General features: G+C 34.2%; 1 protein-coding gene across 1 annotated transcript in view; it reads right to left on the reverse strand.

Annotated features, from left to right (window-relative positions):
• ADGRL3 (adhesion G protein-coupled receptor L3) overlaps positions 1 to 20,633 on the reverse strand; it is a 777,343-nt gene that overhangs the window by 378,022 nt on the left and 378,688 nt on the right. The window contains exon 5 of the mRNA XM_081813155.1: positions 7,449 to 7,662. Coding sequence (XP_081669281.1) covers positions 7,449 to 7,662 — 214 coding nt within the window. The remainder of the gene's footprint in view (positions 1 to 7,448; positions 7,663 to 20,633) is intronic.

The raw sequence follows: 20,633 nt of genomic DNA on the forward strand, positions 1-20,633 counted from the left end.
CAGTCTCATCAGTAAAATGTAGCATAAATAGCAGTCAAAATACTTTGAGACCCACTCCCCCAGTAGCCTTAGGAATCTTTAAAATTACTGTAATGACAGAGTAACTGAGGTTTTATTCTGAATGTCTGCTAAATCTCACTATAACTTACATTCCTCCAGAGTCCTGTGGTAGCCAATTAATCAGTGACAGAATTTATGTTCATAATTTGCTTTGTTCTTTTCCATATCAATTTAAGCTATACTGAAGATGATTACTACAGTGCTTTTATCCTATATCCTCCCCTTTTCAGAAAATTATCTTTCTTTCCTTGGTGATAATCTTCTAAATATTTTCCACAAGATGTCAAGTTCTACGGACTGACCACAAAGTGTAAAAGTATCTAAAAACCTGGAGGTGGGGAAACAACTAACATGACCATTCACTATAAATGAAAAAAGAAAGTGATGCTTATACTTTATAAATCAAATGTGCACAGGGGATATTGTAATGACTTTGTATGATGACAGATGGTAAGTACACTTATCATGGTGAGCATTTCATAACATATATAATTGTTGAATCACTATGTTGTATACCTGAAATACAATATTGTATGTCAACTATACGTCAATAAAAATAATAATTCACTCATGAAAAAACTCTAGATGATTTTAAAACAAACAACATAAAAATAATGAAGACAAAAATAACTAATGTTCAGCCATAAGTAGAAATGAAAAGAAATATTTCCTAAAACATCAATTCTCCTACCCTTTTGTCTCATGACCTCTTTAACTCCTAGTATAACTAAGATTCTCAAAGACTATCAGTTTATGTGAGTTATATTATTATGCACCATGTTAGAAATTAAAACTGAGAAATTTTTTAAACTACATTGCTGCTACTGTCTTGATCCCTAAGATGCCATCAGATTTACCTACTACTGCTTTTGCAAAATCAGTACCCATACCTAATACAATGAAAAAGGCAAATAATAAGTCCGAATTGTTATGAAAATAGTTTTGACCTTGTGGATCCCTGGAAAGAACTCAGGAATTCCAAATTTTCCGTGAACCACACACTGAGAATGGCTGCATGAAGGGTTAATATCCCCCAAGGTCTGGAAGAGACAGCCAACACAACTGCTGTTAGTTTTTATCCTAACCTATCCTGAAATATTTTAATCACTTACTAAATTCTTAAATTTCAAAGCACACATATATAACATAATTTCACTCAAACTTAAATGAATAGCAAGAAGCACTAACAAGCATTTTAGTAGGACATTATCAAAGTATATTCTCAGAATTGAAAAGGGCTGAAATATTAATGAAGAAATAAGTGCCTTCCAGACAGGAATTTCCCAGCTTCTCCATATTCTCTACATTTCGGATTCGATAATTGGGTATTATCTTCCTTCCTTCATTTCCTTTCCTTTTATTCTTAATAAATATGCACAAAACAGTAATTCTTAAGACAATGAGTTATATATTATAGTTTCTATGTCCATCTGTTCTTTTTACTGCACTGAACATGCATTCAATGGAAAACTCCCTGATATGAGGGATTATTTTTGATCTGTTATGATTCATAAGAGAAAAGCAAGATATAATGTAATAATTCTGTTAAAGGAGCAAAGGAGAATACTCAAATGGAAAAACTCACGTATATACACATAGTTATTGAAGAACATTTACCCAGTTATGTACACACAGCAACTGCTGCTGACATTTCTTCTTTGACTGCTATTGTAAGAGTTCTTAACTTCACCAGGATTGAATACAACAAAAACCAAGATCTTTTTGTAAGCTGTAAAATCCCCTGCAGTGGTACTGATATAAACCAAAATACAACTTTTTCAGAAAGGTGAGAAACAACTTTATTTCTCCCTTCTTCCCTTCCTCACTCCCTCCCCCACTCTTTTTTTTTTTTTTTTTTTTGCATGTTCCCATTGTGACTAAGACATAAGTAACCTTGCTAAAATGCTGGTAGAAGATTAAAAGTAAAACTCAGATCACTCATTTAAGTAGAAAAAAAATCATCCTACTTTATATATTTAACATCTCTACTTGATAGAAAACTCTAAAGAGGGTATTGGTTAAATGTCTAGATTATGATCTTTGATTCCAAGAGAATTCAAAACACAAGAAACATATTTCTATCCATGCCTCCAGAAATAACAGCTATTTCTTTGATACTGTCCCACTGAAATGCCCCTAAATCTAACTTGACTTTATTCACTTTCTAGCTTAAAACGCAATGCATTGGGGGCACCTGGGTGGCTCAGTCGTTAAGCGTCTGCCTTCGGCTCAGGTCATGATCCCAGTGTCCTGGGATCAAGCCCCATATCGGGCTCCATGCTCGGTGGGAAGCCTGCTTCTCCCTCTCCCACTCCCTCCTGCTTATGTTCCTGCTCTCACTGTCTTTCTCTCTGTCAAATAAATAAATAAAATCTTAAACACACACACACACACACACACAATGCATTAAGAATAGACATGTAGACAGAAAATGGATTAGTCATTGTGTGGTGTGGGAAGGAGATGGAGATTACCAGTAATGGGCATCAGGATCTTAATGTGGTGATGGAAGTACTCTAAAACTGATTTATGGTGATGCTGCATCACTTGGTAAACTGGTAAATTTACTTAAAATATCATTATACTTCAAACAAGTGGATTATATGGTATATAAAAATGCTTCAGTAATGTTACATATAAAAACGCATGCAACGAATGAGAGAAGGCAGACCCTGAAAAGCATATGTTATATGAATTCATGTATTTAAATTATGAAATGGGCAAAAATGATTTAAGGTATTAGAAGGCTCAATAGCAGCAAAACTTGGGGCAGGAGTGGACAATGGCTGGTGCAGAGTATGAAGGGGTACATCTGAGATGCTGTTAACGTTCTATGTCTTCATCTGGTTGTCAGTTGGATGAGCTTGGTTTGTGAAAATTCACTGAGTTGTATATATTTATGATAAGAGCAATTTTCCATATGTATATTACCTCAATAAATGTACACTATATACACATACATATATACCTGTTCACAAATGCCTTTTCAATTTGAATATATGCAATTCTACATAAAGTAATACTGTTATAGCACATATTTAAAATATGTGTCCAAAAAGACGGCATGAGGAAGTCATATGATATTCAAACTTCCCACATTTAGATGGAGTTTATGTCCAACTACTAAGAAGAACTCCAACAGGACTTTGTATTGACAAGGGGGATAGCATCAAGCTAGTTTATCATCAAATTATCAAGGTTTCTTAAGAGCATGTGAACTGGACCTATGGGGAGACTGGTGGGAGGCTCACCTCAAGTCGTGGCACATTTCAAAGAGGCTTTGGAGAAACTAAATAGTGCAGAGCAGCCACCAATAAGCTTTTGAAGAATAAGAAGAGGTTGGGTGAGGGATTATTGAAGGGAAGCTGTCCCCTCATGTTCTTTTTGGTGCCTTATATACCTAATATATCTTATATATCTAATATATTTTATATCTAATACCACTTTGGTGTCTTCTGGTTCCACCAACCCTGCCATCCTTCAAGGACCAGATTAACCTTCTCTCTCCAATGAACACTCTTTAACATTATCTGGCCAAAAGAGCTTTCTTCCTTTTCTTGAACTCCTCAATAAACATAAATGCGATAAAAATAAAATACTGAGCAAATAATCTGTTTGTCTTTTATCTGCCAAAAAGCTATCGGTGTGTGGGCAGGAACCATGCCTAGCTTATTCATCCACCAAACTCCAGAGCCGTCACGGTGCACTCCATGTTGTGGAATTTCAAGTGTTGGTGGAGTTAAAAATGGAAATATTTCCATTAATAGCCAAAGATAACATGAAACCTCAGCTGCATTCAAAATGTAAAATTTCTGCAGTTATCAGTTGCTAACAGTCATTTTCACATTTAGGTTCTAAAGCTATATGTACCATTTTTTTAAATCTCTGAAGTGTGTAAATGTAAAATAAAAAGAAATAAAAATCAGTCAGATCATAGAATTAAGAAAGCTTTTAAAAGCGGCATGACACCATCGGAAAGCACATTTACTTATTCATTTACACATCATTAACACATCAGAAGTTAGTTTTAGGTAAAATCAAGAGAAAGTCTGCCCTCTAAAAGCCTACAATTTACTTTAGACAAGGCAACTGTATGGGGTGTGATAATACAGGTTTATTAATGTTTAGCTGCAATAAAAAAGGATGCAGATGATAACAAGTGAGTGAGAATACAAGTTCCCAGAAGGATAAGGAAATGTTTTCTGACATTTTAATAAGTCTTCTAGCAGGATAATGAAAGAAGAGGAAAAGCACAGAACTTTCGGAGGTGATGAGGGCAAAATGGCGTAAAAACACACTTGGATTTGAGAACACGAGGTGTAATTGGCAAGACAGTGAGGAATCTGGCAACTCTAGAGAACGTATCAGATTCAAAGTTCTACTGGGGAAAAACATGGAAATCAAGTGCCACATCCTTTAGATTCAAGTCCCCAGTTTTTCACACATAACTAACATTTTATTATATGGTTCTATTTATGTATTTGTTCAATGTGTATTCAAATATCTACATGAATACTATTTCATGTCTGTCCTTGCCTGTAACATCTAATTTATGAGGCTGAAGCAAGTTATGAAGGCTGTTTAACGAGGTTATACAAGGATACACAAAAACATTTTGTATTTTGTAATATAATCCTCTGATCTAGAGACATGCTTAAAAATGTTTAGACACTGATATAATGTCTTTCTAGAACTTTAAATGAGAAAAAACAATAATTATCTAAATATCTTTTAGAAAAGTTCCCCCATTATAATTTTAATTCAAATGGATTATTTAAGCTGTCCGTATCATTATTAATATGATATATCCATATCATAATTAGAAATTATTAGCATTATTTAACATGCTGTCACTCGCAGGACAGTGAAAGTTCATTAATTATAAAGCAGCTGAAGCTGACATGGCCATCTCATCTCTTAGGAACTTACAAGATGGAACCTGACTTCTTCTAAGAGTCAAAAGCATTTATTTTGAACAAGTGTAAATGTAGTATGTTTAGCAGTCCAAATACAACCAAGGAACTTGCCTCCATACAAAATTAACCACAGTTATTTCAGCTGATAATTCTTACTTGAGAAACCACCAGGGGGCTTCCACAAATGATTCACTCAGGGTGCTTAAAGCAATTTTACTCTTCAGATTTGTCACTTTACAGACACATCCCATATAATTCAGCAGTTTGAGAGGATCCATTGTAACTATTTTTTGTAATAATTATAAGATTAAGGGCTTATTTTGGGAGCCATTAATAATATCAATAAAAGGATTAAAACAAATTCAATGAAAATCATGAAGAGATCAAAGAGCTAGTGAAGTTAATGCTTCTGCTACATTTAAAATGAAAAGCTAATCACAGAAAAGCAGAATTTCCTCCTCAACCTACACCTCGAATGGATTTAAAGAAGCCATTTTTGTTTGTTGGTCTGACAGAAATAAATAAAATAAAATAAAAATTTAGTCATAGTGCCCATTCATACTACACACGGAAAATCACTCAGGACAGACACCATTATAACACCTACACACAATGAAGTAATTAGACTTCTTTTAGGCATAACATCAGAGAATTTAACCATAGTTGGAGGCATGTCAAATATATAACATGAAGAGACATACAATAAGAGATAAGAAAGAGACACACAAGAAGAACCGAACACAACCAAACTTACATCAAATGGAATCCCTAATTTTAAAATCTTATTTCTCATTAATATTCACCTTAGCATGAGTTAGCATTTTAAAAATAGACAAACAAAAGCCCTTAGATTTGCCCAGAGAGACCATTATCCTTCAAGCATACTTCAGATGTTTTGATCATCAAAAACCGGGCACGTTATAATTTCTACTAACAATTTATACAACAGTAATTTATAAAAAATAAGATACTATCAATTTATTAATCACACACAAACATACATATCAGAATTTTAAGCATCAAGAAGACAAATAGCTAAAAACAATGCAGGCTTCCTCAAGGACAAGAAAGGTAAGCCTCGAGAACTATTGTACGTGATTTTATATACTTGAATTTGTTTATTTTTACATATGCTATGACTTCCCCCATATTTTAAGAACTCCTTAAATAATAAAAGAAAATAACTGGCTAAATAGAAATCCTAATGAAAAAAATAATTCACTAAATAAGTAACTTACTGATTATTTTAAAATTACTTTGTGAGCATATAGTCAGAAGGTATGAAGGCGGGGTGCCTGGGTGGCTCAGTTAGTTAAGCAACGGCCTTCGGCTCAGGTCATGATCCTGGAGTCCCGGGATCGAGTCCCACATCGGGCTCCCTGCTCAGCGGGGGGTCTGCTTCTCCCTCTGACCGCCCCCCCCATGCTCTCTTTCTCTCTCTCATTCTCTCTCTCAAATAAATAAAACCTTTAAAAAAAAAAAGTATGAAGGCTTATAGTAAATGAATGATTTCACTAATTTCTGAGAAATCATAGTAATACTGAACAAATATTTAAGAGATATATAAATAATATTTAGCCAATTTATCAAGAAATTTTAGTATAATTTAAACCTTCTATAATATCGATACCCACTGACCATTTTCTTTAGAATTGAAGATCTTTTCTTTATCCAATGATATTATATATTATATATATTACCTTATTTTACATTATTTGAATATGGTAATATTGTGAATACCTTAAATGAATATTACTAGATAACAAAGTAATACTTTTTTCATTGTTTTTCAAGGCCAAATAATCATTAATCAACAGCCTTTTACTACATTTTGATTAATGGTTATAAAAATTGCCTATTAACTTTTCTTCTTTTTCATACACTGATAGAAAATATTTATTAGCAGTAAAATAATTTTTCTGAAATTTCTGGAGAAAAATTACAAAAGTCTGTTTTTGAAAACTGTGAAAAATAAATTAATTTCTCATCTATTGAGCCCAGTTCTAGAGAAGTCAGAGTACACCATGAAACCGAATAACTAATCTAATAAATTTTAATAATTTCCAAATGCCATTTTCAATCTCTAATACCAGCACTTTAGTGATATGGGAAACCAGTTTGAAATTGAAAAAGTAGTTCTTTTTTTTTTTCTTTTTAAGATTTTATTTATTTATTTGACAGAGAGAGACACAGCGAGAGCAGGAACACAAGCAGAGGAGTGGGAGAGGGAGAAGCAGGCTTCCCGCTGAGCAGGGAGCCGGATGCGGGGCTCGATCCCAGGACCCTGAGATCATGACCCGAGCCGAAGGCATACGTGTAAGGACTGAGCCACCCAGGGGCCCCAAAAAAGTAATTCAAATTATTCTAAAATATACAATGCTATTTGTATTCTTACCTATCCTCAATATGTCACACAGATTCATGTTGAGAGTTTATACTAAATGCACAAAAAAAAGATTAGAAGTATCATACCTTTGAGACATAATCTTATAGGCATCTGGCAGGTAGCATCGGATATTCTCCATCTGAGCAGGGTCAGAGTCACAAATTTTGTCATCAGTCCTCCCATAGTTGGCACTTTCTATCATGATGACATCCGTTCCTGGACAGCGGAGCTCTATGGGGTAGCTCTCACAGGAGAGCTCTCTGCGGACCACAGCCATCGGAATTGGGGCACGGCTGAAAGCTACCAGAAGGAGGAGGAAGAAACGTCAGTCATCTTTACGACATACAAAGGAAAAGTACCTGTGTTTGCTTTTCCAGTGTTTGGGGTAAACTAATACCAAAAAATAAACTAGTTGCAGTTAACAATTTTAGCTAAATAGAGTATTTCTCACTTCAATAACTTTAGAGTACTTTTAAAAATCTAAGAATAACAGCTATTTCATAAAACTTTATCTAATACAGTTTTCTTATAAAGAATACTCGGATTTTCTAAAAATTTGGCTGGTATGTGAGGTAAAGTCTATGTAGAAATATTATCCAGTTTGTAGAGAAAGATTCTCAGGTAAACCTCAGGGGTATCCTACGTGTGTCTTGTTTTATTTTGTTTTATGGAAACTATTACCAAAAATTGCATTTTTGTTGAGTTTATATAATCTTAAGTATTCTATTTCAATTTTAAAACATGATTTCATTTTTCAGTAAAAAATAATATAATCACTATACTTTATAATTTAATTATACTGATAGTAAGTGTTCTTTAGGAAAGTGGAGATTTATATGGAGAAAAACTAAATTTTCCTTCAGCTCTCTCCACACACTTTCCCCTCACTGTCAAGAGATAACCAGATAGTATTGTGGTGACCTTCCTATTAGAATTTTCTACAGAAAAACAAATAAACATTATATGTTTCCTCCTACCCTTCTTTATATTTTATTCAGGTAGTATTATACTACACATGTTGTTTGACACCTTGATTTATTTTATTTATTATTTTAATGAATATCTCTTTTCATTTCTGTATTGTAGTCCTCATTTTAATAGCTGCATTTTATATACCTATAAACATTATATAATTGATCTTATGTTGATGGGCATTTGGGAATGTCCATGTGTTTTTGTCATAATACTGTAAAGAAGTATAAACATATTTGTGTACCTTAGCTATAATATTTTAGAAAAAATATAATTATCCAGATGTATTTTATGTATGTTTTTATAAATGAAATTGATGGATCAAAGGGGAAATATATTTCAAGTTTGGCAAAAATCAACAACTAGATATCCAAAAACCTTAGTAAACATGTACGGTTCTACCAGCAGCACTTTTCATTTCAAAACAACATATTACCAATTCCTTTAAATTTTGCCAATGTGATAGACAAATAATGATACGATATCCTTTTTACAAATTTTTCAGTATTCTATTTGTACAATGGAATATATTTTCATGTTTATCAACCGTTCAAATTCCTTTTATTTATGAATTGCCTCCTCACATTTATACATGGTTCACTATTGTAAAAGTTTTTTGTATAACAAGAAAATTAAAAAAAAATTGGTCCTTTATATTTGTGGCAAATATGTTCTTTTAGTTTGTTGTTTGATTTTAGATGTTTGCTGAACATATATATTTCATTTTTACACAGGGAATTACCCATTTTTTCATGTCAAGTTTACGTTTCCCACTCCAAGATTGTGAACATAATCAGTACATTATTGGAAGAAAGTCAAATGTTTAATTGTAAAAACTCAAGTTTTCTTTTAAAAGCATATAATTGAAATTCTAAATTAAGTGTTTACCAATCATCTAATAAGTTGATTTCCACATAATAGAAATAATTATAGAGATCCATACATGATAGCTATAAATATGCATTAATATTTGATTAATTCACTAATGTGTACATATACAAAAATATGTATTTAAATAAATATATGCAACTTTTCCTGTAGCTTTTTTACAAAGCATGAAATGTGAAAATAAAAGAAGGGAGGAGACAAACAATGAGTGGAGGTAGAGAAAGAAAAATTTTATTACTCTAAGTATTTTCACTTAAAACTTAAAAGAAATATTGATTTGGGGGATGCCTGGGTGGCTCAGTCAGTTAAGCAACTGCCTTCCACTCGGGTCATGATCCCGGAGTCCTGGGATCGAGCCCCACATCGGGCTCCCTGCTCAGCTGGGAGTCTGCTTCTCCCTCTCCCTCTGCTCCTGCCTCATGCTCATGCTCTCTTGCTCACTCTTTCTCTTAAATAATCTTTAAAAAAAATATGATTTGGGGGCGCCTGGGTGGCTCAGTCGTTAAGCGTCTGCCTTCGGCCCAGGTCATGATCCCAGGGTCCTGGGATCGAGCCCCGCATTGGGCTCCCGCTCCGTGGGAGGCCTGCTTCTCCCTCTCCCGCTCCCCCCGCTTGTGTTCCCTCTCTCGCTGTCAAATAAATAAAATCTTAAAAAAAAAAAAAAATATATGATTTGGTTTGTGAAATCATACGATTATTTCAAAATTGGGAACGATATTAGTTTTTACGTCATTTCTGTAATGTTTCAGAAAAGCTACAATTGCACCATACACCGCGTGCATAACTTCTGAGCAGGTCCCTTAAAGTTCTCAAGCAGCACGTACAGGTAATTCCATTCTGGTTGTTATTCAACACCTTGTTTGCTCTGTCACTCTCTCACACACATACACACACAGAAGAATCTAGCACATCCACAGCATTCATCAGAGAGTTAACATAATTAGAGGTTGGTTGTAACATTATTTTTAAAGTTTGCTCTTGAGTCAACATTTTGACAGGGTATTCCGCCAATAGAGAGACACTGAATTTCTGAAATATGCATTTCTATTTTTCCTAAAATAAAATAAAATATCCTTGTTTATCTATCATTCTGAAATTAGACGGTTGTTTAAACATGACATCCTTTTTAATGGTGAGGTTTCTAAAAAATAAGTGAGACTTCAGTTTTCAAGGATAAAGACATTTTCATTAATGTATTTAGTATTTTACGTAATGGAATCATTGAATAATAAAAATATTCCAAATTAGGGATCCAGTTTCATGACTTAGGTATGGAATCATAGGGGTTGTTTTTGTTTCTTTGGTTTTTATTTTTGGTTTTAATAAAAGTTTTTTGAAATCAGAATTTTCCAGGATATTTTTTAGCATTTGCTAAAAGGCAATTTGTTTCTTAACTTTGGTATAACTATTTTAAAAATAACATTGAAACTGCTTCCAAACATTGAATTGATCTGGCTATATTTTAACTTAAACAATTAAATTAAATTAAGTTAAAAAGCAAGTTAATTTAACAAGGAAACAAAACAAATAAGCAAATCATACAATTAAAGCATTTGTTTGACTAAGTGGACAATTTGGTTAATTAAATTCATCAGTCAATTTTTGTCAAAACATATGTATGTAGAGAAAGCTTTATTCTGGTTCTTAACTGTCAAAAATATGATTTAGAACCAGACCCTCGACAGTTGCAAAGTCAGCTAAAATGTGGAGGCCAAAATTTTCCATGTATCTCTTTTGACCCTGTAAGAATTATGCAAAAGTTATGTATATGGCAATTTTTACAGACAGCCAGAGTTGATTTGTGGATGCTTTCTTCCATTTAACATATAATTGCATTTGTATCAGTAACCCAGTGATAAATTACACTCCTAAATGATGGATGCTTTGTTTAAAGGAATGTATTACTGGAAACTATCACATTATCTAATTAGCTATTTAAATTACTTTTAATTATATTGCTAAATGCTTTAATCAGCAACCAAACTCCAATGGAAAAAAAATATGCTTAAGTTAAACGTTTGTTTTTTTTTTTTTTTTAACCATTCAGTTATTGTGCTAACAACAGAGAGGTTTTGTTTAGTAAAGGAAAAGACTAAGACATGGGAAATGTCAACAATCCAAATGCAGGATAGTCCGTGAAACTGTCTATTACATATTGTATTAGGGTAATATTGCACTGGGCATTGGGAAGTGGCTGTGGGAAAATAATTTGGGGCAAAGAAGGCATATTCTTGAACTCCTCACTTTTATTCCATGAGTTAATCTGTTATAACAAGGAACGGAGTATCACCATTAGATGTGTAATAGGTATTAGCTAAATAAATTGGAAAAACATTACCCACTGACCATGGGACTAAGGAGGCATGGACGAAATGAAGCTTCTCTACTAAAGATGGCCAGAACCTCAGCAAATGTCCAGGATCCACAGCAAGCACACACCTAATGAAAAGGGTCCCTGACCAGGGATTAAAATAACATGAGAAAAAGCTCCCTGTTCTTGCTCCCTAGTTTCAGCACAAAATACTTTCATGTTTTCTATTCTAAGGCCTCAGCCACTCTGTTGTTGAAACCTCTTCTTTATCTTCTTTGGGCTCTCTATCCTACTGTTAAGCCGGCTTGGTGACATTTGACTCAAAATACCTTAAGTCCTTAGTGAATTGTGGATGATAATAACAAAGATACCAGTCTAGGGATGGGAGGTGGGGGTGGAGGCAGAGGCTAAAAGCTGGTGACCAAACACAAGTCAAAGGATTCTTTGTGGACCCCAAGGACAGGGCTCAGAGACTTGCTAGGATAACCCTAGGGCACTGGAGGGGAGCTTCAAAGAAGGGAGTGGTAGTTGAGAAATAGAATTTTAAGACAAAGGATATCAGTAAGAGTAACAGTAAACACAGACACAGAGGCAAGCAGCTCCAGTTAGTGGGTTGAGAGGATACACAGTATAATTTATTAAATTTTAAACATGTTGAATTTAAGGAGTCAGTATAATATTCAAAAATGATCAACTGTTGGGGCATCTTGGTGCCTCAGCCAGTTAAGCTGGGACTCTTGGTTTGGGCTCAGCTCGTGATCTTAGGGTGGTGAGATGGAGCCCTGAGTGCGGCTCCACACTCAGCATGGAGTCTGCTTGAGATTCTCTCTCTCCCTCTCCTCGGTCCCTCCGGCTTATGCGCCCACTCCCTCTTCCCCCCGCCCCATTTTCTCCTTCTCTCTCAAATAAATAAATAAATCTTCAACTCTCAGTTGGATCATAGGCTAGAACCATGGGAAGGACATGAAGTAGTACAGGGAGTATCTCTAGAGAAAAGAATGAATGCAGAAGTTGGAATATCAGTGGCCACTGAAGAAATGTTGGAGGAGCATGTTACTGAGTCACACAGAGAAAGGCTCTGTGTATTCAAGGAAGAATTTGATTAAACCAACTAACCTGCTTACCACTTACCACTGCTTTGAGGGTAAGGAAACTTGGTTACAGGACAGATGAATCAAGTTTGCATGTGTGCACGTGTGTGTGTGTGTGTGTGTGTACACACCCATCTCCTTGGGCCAAGCCTTCAATACCCTGTTCAAATCTCATTTTTCCATGAATTATTCCACTTAAGTCACCAGATTTTATACATATATACATATATGTATATATAAAATTTTATCACATTATTTTATCATTTAATTTATATGTAAATATATAAATACATACAGTCTTCAGCACTGAAAAATGATTACTAATAGGTGCTAAAAACATTTTTTTTCTGCATGCAAATAATCGTAAGAGGAGAAAAAAGGCTTTTTTGAAAACTTTAAAATGAAAAGGAAAGAGATCTGGTTTCTTATAAGAAAGAAGTAAAACTATTTGTAAATCAAGGCCAATAATTTTAAAGGCATTTCTTAATTACAGAGAGGGACACAACTACGTGGAAGTGGGCTAGTTTCAACTTATTGCTAATGACTTTAAAAAATACTTCATTACATTATTTAAATGCTGCCAAAAAGCATATATTCCCAATTTTAAGTTTCAGTAGAGCCTATAATTTTCTTAAATATGTATATTTTCTCTGTACCATTTTACATGCCAGCACACTTATCCAAGTTTTAAAAAATGTGCTCTGAAAATCGAGTCCAAAATATTTGGCAGCAAAAATAACATTTAAAACCCAATGAAACATCAACCTATCATCTACTTTCTTTAAAAGTACATCTGCTACCAGTAAGCCTCTAATACACTGAATTTCAACATCTCTATTTCAGCAAAAAATACAATTTAAATATTATAGTATTTAATAAAGTTTAACACAGTAACAAATAAAACTGATCCCCTAAAGGAATAACCAAAGGCAATTATGTTCTGAGGGCAAAAAAAAACAAAACAAAATAAAATAAAACAAATCAAAAAAATAAAAAAATAAACAAAACCCCAAAACCCATGAGATTTAAAATTTCTGAAATTGCAGGAAAAAATGTACTAATGAGTGGAATATCATAAAACAGTTAATGCTGAGCTATCCTTTGACTTATGGAGCTTCAGCATGAGGGTAACATTAATCTTAATTTTTGAAGATATCTATACAAAAATAAACAAAAATTCAGTAAGTACAATTATAAAATTCAAAATAAGTAAAGAAGATATGTTAATGTAATTCTGTGTATATTGATCACCTACAATGTGGCTGCTGGGAGTTATTAAACATAAGCCATGGATGTTGTTTAAATTTTCCCTCCACACTGGGGATTATCTCAGACCTAGGAGTGGTTCTATACATGAATGGGATTCCAAAATCTGGCAGAAGGAGCTTCAGAGTTGTAACATAAAATCAAGAAGGTGGTAAAAATTCATGCGTGTGATGATCAATTTTATGTGTCAACTTGACTGGGCTAAGGGATGCCCAGGTAACTGGTAAAATATTATTTCTGGGTATGTCTGGGAGGGTGTCTCTGGAAAAGAGCATTTGATTCGGTACACTAATAAAGAAGGTCACCCTCACCAATTTAGGTGGGTATCATCCAGTCTGATGAGGGCTCGAATAGAACGAAAAGGCAGAAGTATGAATTTGCTTGAACTTGTGGTATATCCACCTTCTGTAGCCCTCTGACATTGGTGCTTCTGATTCTCAAGACTTTGGATATGAACTAGGATTGACACCAGTGGCTCTCCAGACCTCAGGCCTCTGAACTCAGACTGAGACTTACAATACTGCCTCCCTGGATTATCAGGCCTTTGAGGTTGAACTAGAACTATGTCACTGGCTTTTCTGTGCCTCCAGCTGGCAAACAGCAAATCACTGGACTTCTCAGCCTCCATAATTACCTGAGTCAATCCCTCATAATAAATCTCTTTATATTAATATATAAATATATCTTTATACACATATATATGTCCCTATATATGGATCCATATATGTATCTTATATATATGGATAATTGTGATACATAAAATTTGATAGTTTTAGAAATTTTATTCCTCATCAATATAGTTTAAAAATAATCTGGAGAACACTGATTAATAATGTGAGTGTGGCAAAGGCCCAAAAACCAGGAGTCAGTATCCATCATTACTAAAAACAAAGGGTTACAGGACACTGACAAGATCAGAAGAGTATAAGTCTGGAGCAGGACAGGGCAGATGGGCTGATGATTCAGAGCAAAAGTACTGAGAATCTTTCTAAATGTCTCCATGGGACTTCAGAAGCTTGTAGTTAGAGAATGTGCATCCTATGCAAGGCATAAAACATTATAAAGCACAATGAATTATACAGAACAGATTAAAAAATTATGGAGTGATAAACATGTGCTTGATGCTTAAAAAAGACTTTTTTGAAGGTAGCAAACTTGAGCTGGCCATTAAAGATGAAATAATATATGAATATGCAAGAAAAAAAATGGCAAAATATTCTAGGCAGAAATTCTGAGCAAAGAAATATATATTCAGAGTTCCGAGGGAGGATCTCAAAGAAATATCTGCATTTCCATGTTCATTGCAGCATTATTCTCAATAGACAATACACGGAAAAAATCTACACGTCTATTGATGGATAAATGGATAAAGAAGATGTGGCACACACACACACACACACACACACACACACACATATATATATATATATATATAACATAATGAAATATTATTCAGTCATGTGAAAGAAGGAAATCCTGTCATTTATAACAAAATGGATGGATCTTGAGTGTATTGTGCTAAGTGAAATAAGACAAGACAGAGAAAAGACAAATACTGTATGATACCACTTATATGTGGAATCTAAAAAAGCCAAACTCATAGAAACAGAGAGGAGAATAGTGGTTGCCAGGAGATGGGGTGAAAAAGGGTAGGACTGGTCAAAGGGTATAAACATACAATTATAAGATGAGTAACTTCTGGGGATCTAGTGTACAACAGAGTGATTATGGTTAACAATACTGTATTATACACTTAAAAGTTGCTAAGAGAGTAGATCTTAAATGTTCTTACCACAGAAATAAATGGCAATTTTGTGAGGTGATGGAGATGTTAACAAACCCTATTGTGGTAATCATTTTACAATATATATGTGTATCAAATCAACACACTGTACACCTTAAACTTATACATTATTATATGTCAATTAAATAGCAATAAAGCTGGGGATAAAAAAAAGATATATTCACAAGAGAATCAGGAGCAGATGCAGACAGAACTCAACAGTAGTCAAATCAGAAAGATCATTACAATCAGATTCAAAATATAGTCCAAATTTTATAGGACAGTGTAAGAATACAATATAATAACATAATAATATTAATAAAATTAATCTTAAAAAGCATTAGCCAATAGATTATTCGAACAGTGAAAGATATTAGTAGAGAGAAAGATAACAGAGTCTGGAATTAATGAGGAAGATACTGTGATAAGCTGTTTAGGGCAAGATGATGATAATAATTGCTAACGTTTATGGAGTGCTTTCCATGTGCCGGTGTTTTAAAAGTATCATTTTATTTCAAACCCAAACAATAAAAGCTTGGCAATATTATCACCCCCATTTAGTATACCAGGATATGCAGCTTAGCCAAAAAAAGAATGGGAGGCATGAACTAGAAAGTTATGTAGGTAAGAGATGCGATGACCCTTCTTGTGTGTCACACCAAGGAAGGAGGCTTCTCTTGGGAAATGCATAAGGCATTATTAGAATATCACACCAACAATCAAGAACACAATTTTATGGATTGTCATTCCTTTATGACATTAAGTCTAATGCCTGAAAATAAAATATAAGAATTCCATTTGTTATGCCTGAGAAGGCTTTTTTGTTTTTATTTTTTATTTTTTTTAAGATTTTATTTATTTATTTGACAGAGAGATAGCGAGAGCAGGAACACCAGCAGGGGGAGTGGGAGAAGGAGAAGCAGGCTTCCCGCTGAGCAGAGAGCCCGATGCAGGGCTCGATCCCAGGACCTTGGGATCATGACCGGAGCCGAAGGCAGACTCTTAATGACTTAGCCACACAGGCGCCCCTGTTTTGTTTTAAATAGCATAAACAACTTAAAGAAATTCTCTCCTAACACTTTGATATTATATCACAAAAATTAATATGAGAATTTTCTTTGTTCTACTGTAATAAGATGGAAAATCACAAATTTTAAAATGTAGTAATTTTACTTATATTGCAGTGTATAAATATGCAACGTTCTTTATTTCAAATCAACAAATTTAAAGTCTGTTATTCCTATGGTACAACCAAGAAAACCTATTGTCCTAAAGATTCTTTTCTCTCTTTTTTTTTAAATTTTACTTTTTATTTTTTATTTATTTGTCAGAGAGAGAGAAAACAAGCAAGGGGAGCGAGTAACAGGCAGAGGGAGAAGCAGGCTCCCCAATGAGCAAGGAGCCAGATGTGGGATTTGATACCAAGACCCTGGGATCAGGACCTGAGCCAAAGGCAGACACTTAACTGACTGAGCAACCCAGGCATCCCTACATTCCTACAGATTCTAACAGGAGCAATGCATGGGAAATTTAGTGAAGGATAAACATAAGTTTTGAATAAACAGTGGTGTCACAGATTAAAACTAAACAAAATTTAATTTTGAAGGAAAGAAATTGCTCAACAGTGAATAAATGCTCTACTGCACAGCACACACCATTCAGAAATACATAAGCAGCACTTACCCACATTCTTTCCCTCCTCCCCACACCACCACACACAATATTCACTGGAAAGGATAAAGAGCTTTCAGTAGTTTATCATTTTTGTTTGTTTTATCCTAAAGAGGAGTAATATTAAGACATTTCTTTCTAACTCAGCAGCACAAATCCTCTGCAGAAGAGACCTTGTAAAAACCTCTTTGGTAATCTTCAACACTGAAAAAAATACACCAGTGTTTATAAATCCTTTATCCAAAAGCTCTACAACAGCATTAACAAATATATTAACCCAGTCAGTATGGAACTGTTAGTATCTATGTAATCCACCTGCAAGTAGAACAATATACGTAGCCATAAAGAGCCTGACCAAATCCATTATCTCCACATTGTTACATTTTCCAACCAAAGTTCCTTCTCTGTTTAACATTCATTCCACCGGAATGTATTTGTTAGGAATATTTGTAAATCGACTATGCTACTTGCAAAATGAAATGCTTATCCTTTGTTTTAGTCCAAGTGAAAACTTTTATTAGCAATGTTTTCAATCAAATACATTTTCATTAAGAAGTTGACTAACACTAAATACTAAAAATAAATCCTGGCTTAAAGACTGGGGATCTTTAAATATTTAGTCATATCAGTAAATGAGGAAATGTACTAACCAATCAAATCCCTCAACCCATGAAAACCCAGATATTTGCCAAATACTCTAAATGTGGGATAGTAAAAGTAGCCAGCTAATTTTTTTTTCCATAAACACCAATGACAATTTCCCATCCAAAGCAGAAAAGAACAATCAGAATGAGAAAAAGTCCAGCCAAAATGAAACTATAGATGCTAGGCAAAACAAACAAACAAAACAAAAAACAGCACCCACTGGATAATTCTGGAAACTAGCAAAGATTTTGTGAGTGAAAGTGAAGAGTCTGTTGGGCTAGTTCAAAAATGAAATCTCACCTGCCACCCCTAGCTTTGAGACAAAGTCACGAGAAAGAAGAATTCTGAATAGATTTTTATCTTCTTTTTGACAACAGTAAAAAACAATACAAATATTCTGAAAGGCAGAAAAGCAGCTCACACACTTAACATCCTAAAACCTTATAAACTGAATTCCAAACCACATTAAAAAAAAAAAAATCACAGGAAATAGGTGATAAAAGCTAGACCAAGGATTCTTTGTATATGTAAAAAAATTGTCATGAAATACCATAGGCACATAGAGCACTCTAATGTATTTGTCCATCTCAACCACAAAATAAACACTGAGGTTTGTAAAACACATTTTCCCACCTACAAAAAAATTTAATAGAAAGTATTTATAGAATTCATTTTCAGGGACACAAGGAAAGTTTCTTAAAATAAGTTAAAATCAAAGTTACAAACATCTACCCCAAGTTTCCTCAAATAATTAAACAAATAAATTTTGAAATAAACAGGAATTTTCAAAGTGGTGGTTGAGAAACACATCTTCTGTCACGCTTCAATGATCAATATCAACTCTCCACATCAATGATTAACTTCATTTATTCTTTCAACAAACTTAAATTTACAAATATAAATTGAAGTGCGAGACATTGTTCCAGGTTGTGGGTATTCAATGGTCAATAAAACATTGATTCATGACCTCATGGAATTTACAGTATAGATGGGGCAAGGGATAACATTAAAAATAAATGCACAGGGCGCCTGGGTGGCTCAGTTGGTTAAGCGACTGCCTTCGGCTCAGGTCATGATCCTGGAGTCCCGGGATCGAGTCCCAGGTCGGGCTCCCTGCTCAGCAGGGAGTCTGCCTCTCTCTCTGACCCTCCCCCCTCTCATGCTCTCTATCTCATTCTCTCTCTCAAATAAATAAATTAAAAATCTTTAAAAAAAAATAAAAAATAAAAAATAAAAATAAATGCACAAATAATTAAATAACCCCCCAATAACCATAAGAAGTATGATGGAAAACAAACAAACAAAATATGATACTCTGAGAGAAAATAGCAGTTTCACCAGCTTGCAACATGTCTATCTCTGGTGTACCCAAGAAAGTTGGGAGTGTCCAAAATGATTTTAACAAAAGTGTCTTTAAAATTACAAAAACATAAGTTTAAAATCTCATAATGCTCTATATTATTGAAAATGATTTATCTCATTAAGTCTTACTTAAACTCTTTTTTTGTTTGTTTGTTCATTATGAGAAAAGTACTCTTTAATCCCCATTCCCTATTTCCCCCATTCCCCCACCCACTTCCCCTCTGGTAACCATCAGTTTGTTCTCTATAGTTCAGAGTCTGTTTGCTTGTTTATTTCTCTCTCTCTCTTTTCTTCGCTTGTTTATTTTTTTCTTATTTCACATATGAGTGAGATCATATGATATTTGTTTTTATCTTATTTTGTTTCCCATTATACCAACTCTACCCATGTTGCTGCAAATGACAAGACTGCATTCTTTTTTATGGCTAAATAAAGAAGTGATCTTTATCCATTCCATCTATTGATGGACACTCGGGCTACGTCCATAGTCTGGCTATTGTAAATAATGCTGCAGTAAACATAGGGGTACGTGTATTCCTTTGAATTAGTGTTTTTGTATTTTTGGGGTAAATATCAAATAGTTTGATTCCTGGACTGTAGAGTACTTCTATTTTTAAATTTTTTTTTTGAGGAACCTCCATACTGTTTTCCACACTGGCTGTGCCAGTTTGCATTCTCACCAACAGAGCACGAGTGTTCCTTTTTCTCCACATCCTCACCAATACTTGTTGCTTGTTGTGTTTTTGATTTTAGCCATTCTGATAGGTGTGAGGTGACATCTCATTGTAGTGTTGATTTGCATTTCCTTGATGATGAGTGATGTTGAGAATCTTTTCATGTGTTGTTGGCGATCTGGATGTCTTCTTTGGAAAAATGTCTGTTCATGTCTTCTGCCCATTTTTAAGTTTTTTGGGTGTTGAGTTGTATTAGTTCTTTATATATTTTGGATACTATCCCTTTATCAAATATGTCATTTGCAAATGTATTCTCCCTTTTAGTATTATTGTTTCCTTAGCTGTGCAGAAACTTTTCATTTTGATGTAGTCCCAATAGTTATTTTTGGTTTTATTTCCCCTGCCTCAGGAGACATATCTAGAAAAATTGGCTAATGACCGATGTCAGAGACATTACTGCCTATGTTCTCTTCAAAGTTTTTTATGGGTTCAGGTCTCCATTTAGGTCTTTAATACACTTTGAGTATATTTTCATGTATGGTGAAAGAAAGTGGTCCAGTTTCATTCTTTTGCATGTTGCTCTCCAGTTTTCCCAACGCCATTTGAAG

Source organism: Leptonychotes weddellii, chromosome 2 (assembly GCF_054177405.1).
Source record: "Leptonychotes weddellii isolate Sample4059 chromosome 2, ASM5417740v2, whole genome shotgun sequence".
NCBI classification, from domain to species: Eukaryota; Metazoa; Chordata; class Mammalia; order Carnivora; family Phocidae; genus Leptonychotes; species Leptonychotes weddellii.